The sequence below is a fragment of the Emys orbicularis genome, chromosome 7 (genome assembly GCF_028017835.1).
Source record: "Emys orbicularis isolate rEmyOrb1 chromosome 7, rEmyOrb1.hap1, whole genome shotgun sequence".
Classification (NCBI taxonomy): Eukaryota; Metazoa; Chordata; order Testudines; family Emydidae; genus Emys; species Emys orbicularis.
The window spans coordinates 41,650,269-41,665,815 of NC_088689.1; the positions used below are offsets into that span (position 1 = coordinate 41,650,269).

At 45.7% G+C, this 15,547-nt stretch overlaps 1 protein-coding gene across 3 annotated transcripts in view; it reads left to right on the forward strand.

Moving 5' to 3' along the window:
- ASCC1 (activating signal cointegrator 1 complex subunit 1) overlaps window positions 1-11,934 on the forward strand; it is a 61,428-nt gene extending 49,494 nt beyond the window's left edge. For all 3 annotated transcript variants that reach the window (XM_065407441.1, XM_065407440.1, XM_065407442.1), the window contains one exon: window positions 10,826-11,934. In XM_065407441.1, the coding sequence (XP_065263513.1) occupies window positions 10,826-10,942 (117 nt within the window). In that variant the 3' untranslated portion in view covers window positions 10,943-11,934. The remainder of the gene's footprint in view (window positions 1-10,825) is intronic.
- The last annotated feature ends 3,613 nt before the right edge of the window (window positions 11,935-15,547 follow it).

The window sequence follows — 15,547 nt, forward strand, 5'->3', positions numbered from 1 at the left end:
AACTTACTGACACTCCGAGCTGCATACAATAATCTTCAGAAGTTCAAGAGCCTCAAGACACACACAACCTGCCCCGCGGAGCGGTGTTACTGGGGCATGGGGCCAAAGCCCTTAGATGACGCCACCCTCCTCCCCCTTCCTGCAGGGAAGAATCCCCTAGTCCCACCACCCGCTGCAGGGCAGGAGCCCTAAGCCCCCACTCCCCCCGCAGTCTGGCAGGTGGAGAGCGGGGTGGGGGGTATGTGGTCTGCTCAGCAAGCCGCACTTAACTGTAGAAGAGCCGCATGTGGCTCACGAGCCACAGTTTGGCTACACCTGTTCTAGAGGATTACGTTGAAATTTAGGTTTGGTCACAAATGAAATGAGTTTGGCTTTCTCTCAGCATAGTCTTTAAGGGCATTTGCCCAAAATTTACTATTATTGGCAAATTCTTCTCTAGACAGACTTGATAGGAACAGCAGGAGTGCAACACAGAGCTAAGAAGCAGTTGCAGATCTGTTTGGGTGTTCCAAGTGGAAAAGGTGAGTGATGCAAATTAGGATTGAGGTGCATTAGACAGCTCAATGAGGGCCCAGAACTGGAATAGCAGTGTGTTTACGTGAAACACTTGAGGTTCACTTGCAGAGCTGTGTGGGAACAGATGGCAAAGTGCAAGCTTGGTGCTTCGCAAAGCTGTACTGTATTTAGAGCTGTTTGTTGCACACATTCATGAACTCTAAATTTCACCTCCATTTTTATAAATCATTTTTGTCCTGAGTGATTTTGCCATCGATCACTTTGATTTACTAGTCCTTCCGCTCTTCCTTGGTACCAATATCAGTTGTCTCAAGGGGAAGATTGTATCCTCACTACCTTTGCTGAATTTTATCCTTTGGTTGGTGGGGAGACATACTTAGCTAAGTGCCCTATCCTCTCTAGTCTATATTGGTATCAGGCTTCTGGTTTAGCCAAATTCTTCAGAGTGATGAATCATGATGATACTTTGCTCTTCTATAGCATATTCCATCACAAGCTATGAAAATACTATACAAACATTAATTAAATTATACAGTACTCCTGTCAGACAGATAAATAGCATGATCTTCATTTGGCAGACTGATAGTCTGAAGTATGGAGAGACTTTGATTTGCCCAAAGACCCCCAGAAAGTGCCTTCTGATCTCTCGACTTTGATTAACTTGCAGAGCATCCTTTTTCTTCTAGGAAACCACCCATCCTTTTGTGTAGACCTCTGTCCTGGAGTGGACTTTGAAAAAGCTGTGGGTGGATTAAAAATTAATGAATAGGTTGCTTTATGCTGTTAGTTCAGATTTTAGAGGGGTTGTATTCGTTTTAAGAAATGCCACTGGATCTTCTCTGCAATTTAGTGGGCTGGCTAATGTGTTGGTGTTATTTAAAGGGAAATGCGTCCCTAACCTACTGCTACTTTTCAGAGATAGGAGAGTTTTTATTTCATCTAAGTTTAGATTTTTCTAGTTTTAAAGGCTTCCCCTATCACTGGGCTCCTGTACCTCACTAACCTAGCACTGCTTGAAGTGTCCCCAGAGAGGGGAAGGTCTGCTGGGTATACAGTTCCGAACAGAATTTCTGTTCTCCCAGCTTCTCTGAAAATTAATATGGGACCGAACCTTCTGCACTGACCAGCCAGATGCTTTGGTGAAATCTGGGATTGGTAACAACCTCTTTTCCCCACCACACACACAACCCCCCATGCTCTTGAGGATGGTGAACTTCCACACAGGATTCTGCTTGGCTAGTTGTGTGTGTTCATAATCAGGCGAGCAGATTAACATGCAAGTGAATGTCTGTTGTGCTGCTTTCCAGCATCACACCTGTTAGTGCCTTGGAACTTGTCTTTTTAATTCTACTTTGGTTTTCAATTATTCTTTCATATACTCGAATGCAGCTTCTGATCAGGACCAGCTAAGTAGTGGATGTGGTTGGGGAAGTTGGTGGCTGCTGTTACAGTATGTAAAGCAGCTGACCCTTTCTATCTGTAAACCCTCCTTTTGAGCCTGAATTTGATATCCTAGCATAAGCAGTCTCTGCATGTCTCCATTGCCTGACATTTCTGTCCACTAATTCCCAGCACTGTGCCTTGTGTGTGAAAAGTGCTGGTTTGCTAACCGCATGCTGCATTTCAGAATTTCATTTTTGTAAGAGATGCACACCAGCAGGGATAGAGCAAAGTTATCCGAGCACACTGCATACGTGTAGATTCCACTAAGCAATTTTAACAAATGTGCAGCACCTTCATACTGGAGAGAAAAGCGATTGCTGTATTATCCTACCATCTACCATGGTAGGCATTTGATTTTTTTTTTATATATATGTATACTAGCCACTGCCTCTTACTCCTCTGCTTCCCAAAAGAGAGAGTTCATATTTTTGGTACTTGCTTCAGGTTGAAACACTTGGGCCTATCATATCCATGAAAAGGGAAGCTAATTTTTTAGGTTAATCGGTCACAGACTAGTGACCCAATATGCCTCAGCTACGCTGCAGTGCTGATTCACCAGGGACAGTTTTGTACGGTTAATCTACAATAGCCCTACTCTAAGGCAGTACTTATGTGGCTGGAGTTTGCAACAGACTGATCTCCCTGCAGTCTCTCTCTCTCTCTCTCTCTGTGTTTTATCTAGTGATAATGCAGCTCTTTGATGGTAGTTTTTAATTGCAAGGCATTGCAGTGAGTTGTTCCTTTTGGCATTTTGAGTATTGAGACTCTCAGGAGAACTGCTTGGACACACTGATTTTGGACATGCCACTTGAGGCAAAGTAAAGCTTTCAGATTTATCAGTAATCCTGACAATAGCAGCAAAATCCAGGCCAAGCAGCTGAAAGTGCAATCTTAAAAGATTACGTGAAGGAAGTTTTAAATACCATTGCTTCCTTCCCTCCTCTTGCCTTTTGTCCTTCTGCCGCCCATTGCCTCTTCAGACAAATCCATTAATATTTCTCATATTTGTTGCACCGATGTAGATGATTTAAAAGCACCAGTTTGTGCTGGCATTCCTGCTCTGAATAAATGGAGCTGAAGTGCTTTGCTGCTGTCTTTGTGGTTTAGCTTTGTGATTTACCACTGCTGTTCCAAGGCTTGAAAACAGAGGTACCAACTTATTCTGGGAAGGTTGTCTAGAGGAAACCACAGGACATAAGTAGTATGGTGATGAGTGCTTTACAAATGCATAAGATAAAAGGTGCTGAAAAGTAATGTGGGCACAGTTATAGTTCATCTTGAAATGTTACTCGTTTTAATGTATTTTTGCAATAAGTAATTAAGTGTGTTTTTAAAAATGCAGAAAAAAATGCACCTATTTTTGATGGCCTGCTTCAACTTACAGCCTCTTTAAAAAGGAGACTGTTGAGATTTGGACTGAAGTTTGTCATCACATTTTTGCTTACATTGGCAATGTTTAATTGTGCGTGCAGTTACCAAAACAAATACTTCAGTGTTCCATCTTCTTTGTTATAAAATGACTGCCAGCACGCCTGGAGTACCCTGCAGTGTAATCTGTGCATAGTAGAGGGGAATGAACCTCTGGACAGGAATAGTTTATTTTTAAACTTCCAACAGGAGTGTCTAACACAGTGGTCACTAACCAGTCGATCTCCTAGGGGATCTCCCAGTCGATTGCGATCTCCGGCGGCAGTGCAGTGTGGCTGCTGTTAAGGCAACTCCCTGCCTACCCTGGCCCCACACCACTCCTGAAAGCGGCCAGTGCAGCCCTGGAGGGTGGGGGAGGGGCAAGAGTCTCCCTCTGCGCGCTGCTGCCTGCCTGCAAGCACTGCCCACGCAGCTCCCATTGGCCGGGAGAGCTGTGGGGGTGGTGCTTGCAGAGAGGGGCAGTGCACGGAGCCATGTGCCCCCTGCACACCCTCAAAGGCTGCAGGGGCGCATTGGCCCCTTCTGGGAGCGGTGTGGGGCCAGGGTAGGCAGGGAGCCTGCTTTAGCCTCGCTGTGCCCACCACTGACCGGGAGCCACCAGAGGTAAGTGCTGTCCGGTGGAAGGCTGCACCCCAACCACCATCCCTGAGTCCCCTCCCAGAGCCAGCACCCCATACCTCCTCCTGCACCCCAAGCCCCACCCTGAGCCCCCTCCCAGAGCCAGCACCCCAAGCCCCCTCCTGCACCCCAGCCCTGAGCCCCCTTCTGGAGCCTGCACCCTGAACCCCCTCCTGCACCCCAGCCCCAGCCCTGATCCCCCTCCCAGAGCCAGCACCCTGTATCCCCTCCTGCATCCCCACACTCTGCCCCAGGCCTGACCCCCCTTCCAGAGCCAGCACCCCATACCCCCTCCTGCTCCTCACACACTGACCCAGCCCGGGGCCCCCTTCTGCACCCAAACTCCCTCCCAGAGCCCGCATCCTCCACCCCAACCCCCTGCTCCAGGCTCAGCCCAGAGCCTCCTCCCACACGGCGAACCCCTTGGCCCCAGCCCAGAGCCCGCACCACCTCCCGAACCCCAACACCCTGACCCAGCCCGGTGAAAGTGAGTGAGGGTAGGGGAGAGCAGCAACGGAGAGAAGGGGGGATGGAGTGAGCGGGGTGGGACTTTGGGGAAGGGGAGGGGTAGATCCTGGGTTGCCCTTAGACTCAAAAAGTGATCTTGGGCATAAAAAGGTTGGAGACCACTGGTCTAACATGAGGGGGACCAGGACTATAAAAATGACAATCATTTTGATTCTAGATCTCTTTGGCTCAAAATAAATGACTGTCCATACGGTGTGGTATGGGGAGAAATTTAGAAGTGGATTTTTTTATATAATAATCTGCTGAACGGGGCGGCTCCAGGCACCAGCGCAGCAAGTGCGTGCCTGGGGTGACAAGCTGCAGGGAGCGGCCTGCCGGTCGCTGTGAGGGCGGCAGTCAGGCAGCCTTCGGCGGCGTGCCTGTGGGAGGTCCGCCGGTCCCGCAGTTTCGGCGGTAATTCGGCGGCAGGTACGCCGAAGCCGTGGGACCGGCAGATCACCCACAGAAACGCCGCCAAATCCGCAGACCGCCCACAGGCATGCTGCCGAAGGCCGCCTGACTGCCGTGCTTGGGGCGGCAAAAAACATACAGCCACCCCTGCTGCTGAAGGACACTGGACTCTTGATAAGTGCCTACTAGTGTGTGCCTTTAAGACACAGCCTGTTTTCAGAAGGTGAGAAGGTGCAGGAGGAATTCTGCTGGCTGATGTGGGAGGAAGGGTAGACATGACTCTGTATATTCTCTGTCCCCTTTTTGGCTAGTTGCTCCCATGGGAAACAACTAAGTAATAGCTCCTGCATTCTCCCAAATGTGGTGTTACTGTGCGCCCATCCCCATCATTAAGTAGTTTGTGTAAGGAGAGGTGGAGGCTGCTTATTCCCTATTCACTGTCACTGTGTGCCTGCTTCAGTGGGAAGGAGTCACAACATAAAGAATTTGCAACACCTGCACTTACGCACTTCCCACAGATTTGGATCGGCACAATGGATCTCCCAGACTGCTGGATTAAAAGTAAAGGGATGAGTGTGTCATCTCACTTCCCTTGGAAGCTTCCTCTGTTTAGTATATTTCTTTCAGAGGGTCTCTTTTGGAAGGCTCTGACATCCGTTTAGGCATCCATACTGTGCTTATCAGTGGTATTTTGGGTGACACCACCTACCTCTGTGTGCATTTGTTTGCCTAAGGACACTCTGGGACCCAGTTTGAAATGCGTACAACATATTCTCCAGCTCCAAGTCAATTTTTTTAGGGGGAAGGCACTTGGGCTAATGAGTAGATTCACTCAACATGCTTTTAGTAGTGTAAATCCAAGAAAAGCAAAGGCAAGTATGGTGTTGACTATGTGAACTGACCTCTGCGCCCATCAAATCCACCTTCATTTGCAGTAATAAAAAAGTTCTTGTTTATTCTTGAGGAAGCAAGACAGTCAATCTTTCAGTGTGTGTAGGATTTATAGAATTAATGTTCTTTTGCTGAGCCTCATACCCCAGTCCAGTCAAATGGTTCAGCTTTTGGTAACCACGTTGATCTCTTCTGCTAGAATACTACCTATTGATCTGTGACTATTCCCCCCAGTCTTTAGCAAGGTGTGTGAATGAAAACTGAGCAAGTGGGAAGAAAATGAGGATTGGACGGTTTTTAGAGTTAGCACATTACCCACTTAGAACATAATGTCCTCTACACATCATTTTTCTGTCCCACTGAAGTATGTTACAGAAAGCATTTAATTGGCTGTGCTCCAGCTCATTGTGAGCAAGTTTCCTCGAAGGTGAGGAAGCCAAAGGGAATTTTCTTTTCCAGCTCTGCCTTGGTTCTTACCAAGACACTCTCACTCTCTCAAAGGGGGAGGGTGATCCTAGAAACGGTTTCTGGTAGCTGAGGTCCCTGAATGTTTTATAACTTTGTTCAACCAGGAAACCCCATTTTGATGTTTTTGAGACTTTGGAGGATGATCCCACTCTAGGAGCTGAAAGGCCCCTTTCCTAATTGTATTTGAGGATTTGGGATTTCCTGATTGAACAAAGATATAAAATATTCAGGTCCTTCCAGTTACACTCTTGTTTTTATCCATACCATTGACACCTCTGTGGTACAGGACACCAGGGATGATCCTGAGCCCATAAAACTGGACAGCGGGCAATGCCCCTTCAGATTTCCCAGAACAGCTACTTCAAAAAAGGGATGATGCTGGGAAAACCTAGATAGGTGGCAATGCTACCCAGGATCGGTATTTGTGGACTCTGATTGCTTCTGTCATTGGGACCCTGAGGGAGTGAGGAAGTGTCAGTAAAAGTGTAGAAGTCTTGAAATAAAGGCAGGAAAAATGGCTATGGTTGTCCTTGTAGCATGTTTACTTTGAGAATGTACAGCTTTATTACTAATGCTGTCCACCCTTGCACTTTTGTCGGTATAACTTATGTCGCTCCGGGGTGTGAAAAAAACACCCCCTCGAGCAACATAAGTTTCACCGACAGAAGCGCCGGTGTGGACTGCGCTGTGTCGGCAGGAGACGCTCTCCTGCCGACAGAGCTACCATCGCTCGTTGGGGGTGGTTTAATTACGTCGATGGGAGAGCTCTCTCCTGCCAGCATAAAGCAGCTACACAGGAGATCGTACGGTGGTGCAGCTGTGTCGCTGAAAGGTCTCTAGTGTAGACATGTCCTAAAACTCAAGAGTTTCAGCAGTTTTATTCCTGGGTAAAACACACACACATCACACACCTCTGTCTCTTCTTTAAAAAAAGCCAAGGGAGTAGAAGCTCTTCACTTCTTGCATTGTATGAATGGAAAGCCTCTGATCTTACTGACAAAATGACTGACGCTACTCAAGAGATTTTTTTTAATTAATGCTGCCACTTATTATTTTGAGACTTTACTTATAAACAAAACCAAACTGCTATATTGAAAGATTGCAGAAGTAATTATTTTGAAAGGATTGCTATTATAAACTGTTTTGTATATGGATTTGATTTCAGTGAGTTGCTGTTGGGACTGGACCACCCCAACTTGTAATTTATTATTTATTTGCAAAGTTCATGGAATTCTGAGTATATTATTTTTCCCACAAAAATAAATGCTTCGATTTTCTCTTTAAAATAACTTAAAATGCCAACGTGTCCAGATTCACAAGAACTTTACAGCAATCTCTATGGTGTAAGCATTGATGGGGTGATCATTTTTGTTGAGGAAGCAGATTTGTGTTCTCTTTTTCCAAGGGAGAGGGTTATATGGTCCAGTGCGGGAGTGGGCGGGGAATAAACTGTATGAACATCTTGACAGAGTTGAGAGTTTTAAAGTTTTCTTATGGTTGGTAGATTTCAGGCCAATTGACACTAAGCCTGGTCTGGAGATGTAAGGAAAATTATTCTTCAGAACTTCAGCGCAATCAAAGCAAAAAAAAAAAAAAGAGAGGAAATCATTTTACCTTCACTAATGCTTGTCAATGAGACACTGTGGTCCTCTGTGCTCTAATGTGAACTTCAGAAGCTTCCGGGAACATACTTAATCTTTATAATTGTATAGAATGGGGTTTGGGCTTTCTCAGTCATTTCTCATCTTTCATGCCTCCTACTGTTTAGATACTTTATTAAAATATCTCATTGTAAATGGTGTGTGCTCTGTTAGAGATATAGTTGCATTTCAGTTACATTCCTGCTAGCTGAGCTGTATCCATCCAATCCTCAAAACTCCGCACAGCACAAGAGGAGGAGATGACAAAAATTCTGAACAGGAAAAGCGTTTCTCCTGAACTCAAGTAATAGACCTCAGCAGATTCCTCCACGGAGGTAGATAAATAGGTGAAAGAGCTGAAATTGAGCTTGCCCAAGGATCTAGACAGGAAGAGCACTTAGCACTTGGGAGATTGGGGTTTGGGAGTGACCTCTCATTCCAGTGTCTCGGGGGGCTAGAAGCATCGCAGGAGTGAACCTCCTAGATAAAGGAGGAAACTTGACTAACGCACCGCTTGGAAAAGCAGCTCTCTTCCATGCAAATGGATTGGGCAGTGAGGGGAGGGCAGAACTCGTTAGAAAAAAAGAGTACCTAGGTATGAAGAAGTGGGTGACAATTGTAAAGTCCATCTCCTTATAGTGACTTGAATTTCTGCCTTAGAAGCAAAATCTGCCCCCTTCCTTCCTCATGTTTACAAGAATGCAGTGACCACTACTGTGGGAGAGCCTCCTGCCAGGAGATAAATCTGAGAGATCCCCATTAGCAGGGCAGCTGGCTTCTGTCAATGCCAAGTGCATTCTTGTAATTACCTTTTGGTGACTTGCAGCCAGTTTCTCTAACTTAATAGGATTATGAATGATGAATTTGGTACTTCCACCACTAAAGCCCTGTTAGAAGTGAGTTGACAGTGGGATCTAGTTAGATGTATACTAGATTCTAAAAGAAGAGAACAGAATTAATAAATCGAGATAAAATGTTTTAGTAGTTACTAATTTAAAAAATAGGTCATGGGCAGATGTTATGAAGATCACCATGAACTGGCTGATTGGTAATGGGGGACACAGCCTTTGTCATGTTGGTCACTGGTTTGAATCTATCCTATGCTGGTAGTGAGAGTAAGCAAAAAGTTACTATGTAATAGTTTGGTGACTATGAATAAATTGCTATTCTTAGCCCAGTTCCTAGTGGACAACTGGTAGTTTCATACAGAGGTGCAGAGGGTTGTATTAGTCATGATGACTCAACTACCCTCCTACTGCTGGAGTTGGTGCATCCAGGCCACAACTGGAGCACTCTGCTGGTGCAGCATTGGGGGGCGGGGGGAGGCTTTCATTAGTTCTCCTGTGGATAAATAGGGAATTTCCATCTCCAAAGCTATTAATCAAGCAGCTTTCACCAGAGCTGATTTCACTTTAAAATAAAATCAAGAATTGTCCCATGAGCATTTCCAGTACAGTGGGGTTTTTTACAGAAAGGGGTATTTCGCAATGTCGAACCAGTTTGTCAAAGCCAGCAATAGAGGTAAATTGTATAAATCAGTGCTGGGGAGACCTGCATGCATTTTGGAAAGGGGAAAGTGCATCCTTGTGTAGAGGCACTAGATCTTGGGTTTAAGATGATGACATATGGAAAAATCAATGCATCATTGGCCCTAGAAGGGCAGGCTTTAATGAACTGAGTGTTTCCTAGCCATTAATATTTGCATGTTCCATAATGGCAGGAAGAACTGTGTGTGACTGTCTTGAGCCAGTGTTTACAGGGACAGATATAAAATTCAATAGGGGACAGACTGAATGAGGGTTTGTAAGTTCCCCCGGGGTAAGGAGGCCATACCATTCAGGCCATTGATGACCCTCAGCATTGGAACATTAAACTGAGTTTGAAAGTAGTATTTTTATTGGAAGGCATCACTGGTATTTTAAGGTAGAGTAATTTCCTGTGTCTTAATGGAATGGGAAAAGCACTTTATACTTCAACATGATGCATTTCCAAGCAGTATTGAACTTTCCTATAATGAATTCTGATGTCACTTTTGTGTGTGGCTCATAAACGGCGTTAACTACTGGAGTGGCTCCCTGATGAACTGTGTTTTGTTCTTGAAAGTCTTTGAATAAAGAGAGACTCAGTGGTTTGGGGTTTGCCTTTCACCTTGTGTACAAATCTGAATTTGGACCAAACTGGCCACAAACATTGCCAGTGTTTGACTCGTGAATGATCTGTTCTCAATCCAGTCTCCTATGGACATTGCAAAACCAATTGTAGTTAGCCCAGACTGGCCCCTTTTGTTGGTGATCTCCACTAAGGATTGGAATAGGCCTGGGGACTGAATTAATTGCTCATATCTAGTGGTGTGGTCCCTCTAGTTCAGAGGTTCTCAAACTGGGGGTCGGGAACCCTCAGGGGGTTGTGAGGTTATTACATGGGGGGGTTGCGAGCTGTCAGCCTCCACCCCAAACCCCGCTTTGCTTCCAGCATTTATAATGGCGTTAAATATATAAAAAGGTGTTTTTAATTTATTGGGGGGGGGGATTGCACTCAGAAGCTTGCTATGTGAACGGGGTCACCAGTACAAAAGTTTGAGAACCACTGCGTCTAGTTCATGGCTGAGACAAATGGATGAGATCGGGTGGTGAAAGCTGGCAATGCAACTGTGCTGTATGTACTACAGGAATTCAGTTTCCTAAACTTCAGCTGGCATCCTCGACAAAGGCTAATCTCACTTTCTATTAAAAAAAAAAAAAAAAACTCTTCTGAAGAATCATTCTAAATGCAAAATGAATACAGAAGTAGAACTAAATATCAGAAGAGACTTTCCAAGGTTGATTTTTACAGGCAGGTCTGCAAATATGCTTCAATTTGTTTTGTTTGGACATTCCTCATGGGTTCTAACTCCTCTCTTTCAGAACTTTGAGAACTTCTACTTTGGAGAACTGCAGCTGAATTCAGTCCATCTTTCTCAGAGATTCTCCACAGACAGCTCTGGTTACTACGCTAAATCTGGGCAGCTCACTTTCTCCTGAAATAACAACTCAGGTGCTCCAACAGATCTGCTGTGCACCCAGAATTGTAAAGGGGTTACATTAATTTTGGAGCCTCAAACATGAAGAGAGATCTCTTCTAAGGATTCTACAAAGATGGGATGCCATGTTATTTCTTCAAGGAACCATGCAAGATCCGCGACGTTGCACCTTCTTGGTGGAACTCTCCTGCAGTCTTTCCTACAAATATCCCATCTCCCTGTCCTCTCAAAAAGCTCTGGTCTCCTCCTACCTCCACCTCATACTGCTTTTTCATTTCCCTTAACACTTCTAGTTTACAGGTTTCTTCCACTTGGAAGCTAGCTGGCATCTTTAGGATAAAGGGTCATTGTCAGCTAACCTTTTATATGCAGTTTTTCTAGTTTTTATCAGATGTTTGATGCTATCTTACAACTTTACAAAAATAACATTTATTTCTCTACAGTTTCTTTCCCTCTGGCAAATATTTGTCTCTCCCAGCCTTCCTCCTCAGCCTTCTTTGTAATGGAGCAGAAGACATGTCTTCATTTTGTTTACTTCGCTATTTCAAAGCCCAATGAAGTCAGTGGAAAGACTCCCATTGAAATCGGTGGACTTTGGATCAGGCCTTATATGAACAGGAATGTTGCATGTGCCTGTTTACATTTGTCATTAAACTGCTTGTTATAGACCAGCAGTGTGTGCGCACCCAGCTTTCTGTGTGTCACACCAGATCTTGATAATTTTGTTTTTAAATGAGCAACTGTAAACTCTCAAAATAAATGTTTAAAATCCAGAAGAGCTCCCCAGACTGTAATATAACAATGTTAAGGCAAGTCATTACTTGGGGCCCAAACAGTTTGACAGTGTTTCTGTAACATTAGTGATGTTAAAATAACCAAATAAATTAATTCCTTTCAAAAAAGTGTTTAACTCCTGTTGCATTAATAAAGCTATCAAATTATTTTTGTAAACTTTTTGCACTTGTATTAATAAACCATTTGCAATAAGTGCAGTGAGAACTGTTTTAAGCAATCATTCCTCAGGCTGTCAAAAATCTGTTTATTGTAAATGGTTTTCTGATAAAGGAGCAAAATTGTTATTACAGTTGGTGATACTTTGAGACAGCATCTTAAGACAGTTTGCTTAAACAGTGCTGATCTGTTGTAAAGATTTTATTTCATGTTATCTGGGGATCATCTTTCCAAATTCAGTAATCGTGGCAACGTAGTCTTTTTTTTTTTTCTTTCTTTCACTAGGAAAGTTTAAAAATGGATGATCCTGGTTTCTTCATTTTGTATTGTAAACATTCCTTTTGCTCAGAAAATCAGTTTTAATATTCACTCGTTAATCTGAAGCTATCCTGTACTCTATTTTAATATTTTTTTTCTCCAGCTCTCTTCCCATGCTGCCATTGCACACTTATTCTCCGGTGGGAAGAGCCTCTTCTAAAACCACCCTTAATGCTGCTTACCTAGTAAAGCATGTTTACACACACTTGGGACCTAATCCTGTGAGATGCTGAGAGCTCTCAACTCCTGTTGGTTTCAGCTTTCAGCACCTCTCAAGAAGCATATCTCAGGATCAGGCTGTTAGTCTTCCACCCAAAAGTACAGACTAGATTTTCTTTTTGCGATAGAAAGATATACATATAAAAGCTTCTTAGCATGTTTTATTTTTAACATCTGTAACCAAGAAGCTGTTTATGCACTTAGCAATATACTTCAGACTAAATATTCAAGCTCTAAAGGACACTGAGTACTATTTTTATTCCTCTTTGTAAGCAATTCCCTCTTAGAAGCTTAGCTATAAAATTTCCTTTCCAACTAGTTTTGCCCTTTGTTTAATATTGATTTTTTTTCTTGCTGTTTTTCCTCATTGAGGTCATCATTAATTACTCCTGAGGGCATTCTGTGCCAAAAAAATAAATTCTGGGCACAATATTTTAAAATTCTGCAAGTTTTATTTGTGAATAAATAAATGCAGAGGCTCCAGCATGGCAGTGGGGAGCACAGGCCCCTGGCTGCACGAAGGTGAGAGATAACCCTGCAGCCTCCCCACTCCTCAGATACGGATTCAGTGGTGAGGCTGCACCCGACTCTGACAGCACAAGGCCTGGATCTGCCCCAGAAATACCCTAGGTCCCCCTACCTTTGTGCCAGGCGCACCAGGTGTGGGGCAGGCAGGCTCAACCAGGCAGGATCCAAGTGTGGAGGGGCTCATTGTGGGGGGGATCCAGGTGTGGGGTGAGAGGATTCTGTGTGGGACAATCTGGGTGCAGGCAGCTCAGTGGGGGGTTTTGGTGTGGGGAGATCTGAATGCACAGAGGCTTGTTGGGGGGAATTCCAGGTTCAGTGGCAATGGGACTCTGCGGGGGCTTCCAGGTGAATGGTTGGGGCTCAGTGGAGGGGTCAGGGTGTGAGGGTCCCAGCAGAGGGGTCTGGGTGCTCAGGGAGGGGGACTTGCTGGGGTGGGGGTCTGGGTGCAGCTTGTTGGGGGTTGGTGGGGTGGGGGTTTGGATGTGGGGGTTCAGGATGGTTCAGGGGTGGGGGGGGACTCATCAGGGTGGGGGTTTGAGTGCAGGGATCTCTGGGGGTGGTCTGGGTGCAGGGGACTCCAGATGCAGGAGTTGAGGTTCAATGGGGTGGGTTTGAGTATGGAGGGCTGGGGGATTCTGTGTGTACTGGGTGAGGCTTGGTGGGGGTGTCTGGGTATGGGAAGTCTGGATGCATGGGGATTGGGCAGATGGGGGAGCAGCTCCCTATACAGGGACCCCGCCCCCCGCAGTTGAGGAGTGATGCGGGCAGGAAGCAGGGGAGCATGCTGAGCTTCCTGCAGCTGGGGGAGGTTTTGGGGGATGGGTCTGACACAGCCCCAGCCACTCCTTGCAGGGGAAGAGGAAATCCTGTTCTCTCCTGCTTCCAGCCCAGCCAGGACTAGCAGCTGATCTTGGCTCAGGGTAGGAGCCACTGGCTGGGGTGTCACCAGCCCTGCCGTGATTTATCTCTCCTCCGGGTGCCTGAAATGATGTATCTGTGCTGCTAAGGAGTGGTGCATGACTGCTCTTGCAGCTTCCCTTTGCTTCTCTGTCAAAGTTATTTTTCTGTGGGGAAGCAAAGAAATCTCTGGGGGACATGAATTCTGCGCATGCGCAGTGGTGCAGAATTCCCCCAGAAGTAGTTAATATAGCTGGATTTTGATTATGTTGGGCCAGATCCTGCCACCCTGACTAATGCTGAGAGTAAATCTTGCTCCATGAGTAATCCCATTGAAATCAGTGGGACTAGCACATAGTAAGGTACTACTTCCCATGAGCAAGGGTGGCAGGATATGGCCCTTTGTGCACAAATACTGTATCAAGTGAGTGAGCACAACTGTAGAAGGGGCATTAATGGCTGTGTTTATATAGGTCCTTTAGTTCTGTTTCAGTTTACATTCAATGGAGAGTTAAAAGAATGTTAGTCTGTTTCCTCTTCTGCAGATTGTCTTTAGTATTGTTAATTTCTAGGACTGAAAGCCAAGAATGTGTTTGAAATCTGAATCTGGTCCTGTGAGATCAACATGTTTTGTGCCTCCAGAATTTTTGGCTCCTATTTGCTTTACAATTGATGTAAACATCTATTATGCCTCTCTCATATGGGAAATTTTTTAAATTCCCAGCAACCATTCCAAGAGTGTAACCCTTTAAAGGGGTGGTGTCATCTTGAAAATCGCATTTGTCTGAACATGTTGTAGCTACTATTGTGACAAATAACACCTCCCATTACTATAAATGAAGTTAGTGAAAACATTTTTTCTCTTTTATCCATTGATTTCTTTGTTCATTCGACAGCACTTTGCACAGTCCATCAGGCCCTAGTTCTACAATGAGGTTTGGGTGGGTGAACTTCTGCAAAATCCCCTTGACTTCAATGGGGCTCTGGGCTGAAGGCGGGGAGGGGGCTGCTGGCATAGAGCTGATTGCAGGCTCCAGCAGCGCCTAAGTAGGCTGAACTATTTAAGGGGGTATTCTGTCAGAAATGGGAATTGATATAGATCAGTGCTGGTCCCTGGACTCTAAGATTTCTAAAGGGGACAGCACCTCCATTTAAAATGTTTAGGGGTCTGCAACTGAAAAGGGTTGAAAATCACTGATACGGACAATCAGTTTTTAAAACCAATTTGACTGTGTTCTTTAGAAACAGCACAACCCAAATCCTCCCCGCCAGAGCTTCATCCCCTTTCAAATCCCCTGGAAAGCCCCACCCCATGGAGGGCGCCCAGCCTCACTCTTCACGTTCCTGTTCGGCAGCCACTTTGCACGTTCCAAAGACCGACAGCTCCCTACACAGGAAGCGGCGAGCCTCGTTGTTCTCCCGGGGGCAGAGCGCCGGGCTCGCCTCTTGCGGCCTCAGGCCCTTTCCCTACAGCATCCAGGCACCACGGCGGGCCGAGAGGGAGGTGCCGTGGAAATCCGTGCAACAGCTCGGCTTGCTGCGGCCGGGCCGGCTCTGCTCCTGCGGGTCTGAGGCCGCGGCCCGGGAAAGGGGCGGGGGGAGGGGCTGGTTTGGTGTCCCGGGAGGTGCCCCCGCGCTGTCAGCACCACGCCCCCGACCCCGCAGCTCTTCCCAGGACCCAGCCTAGGGTTAC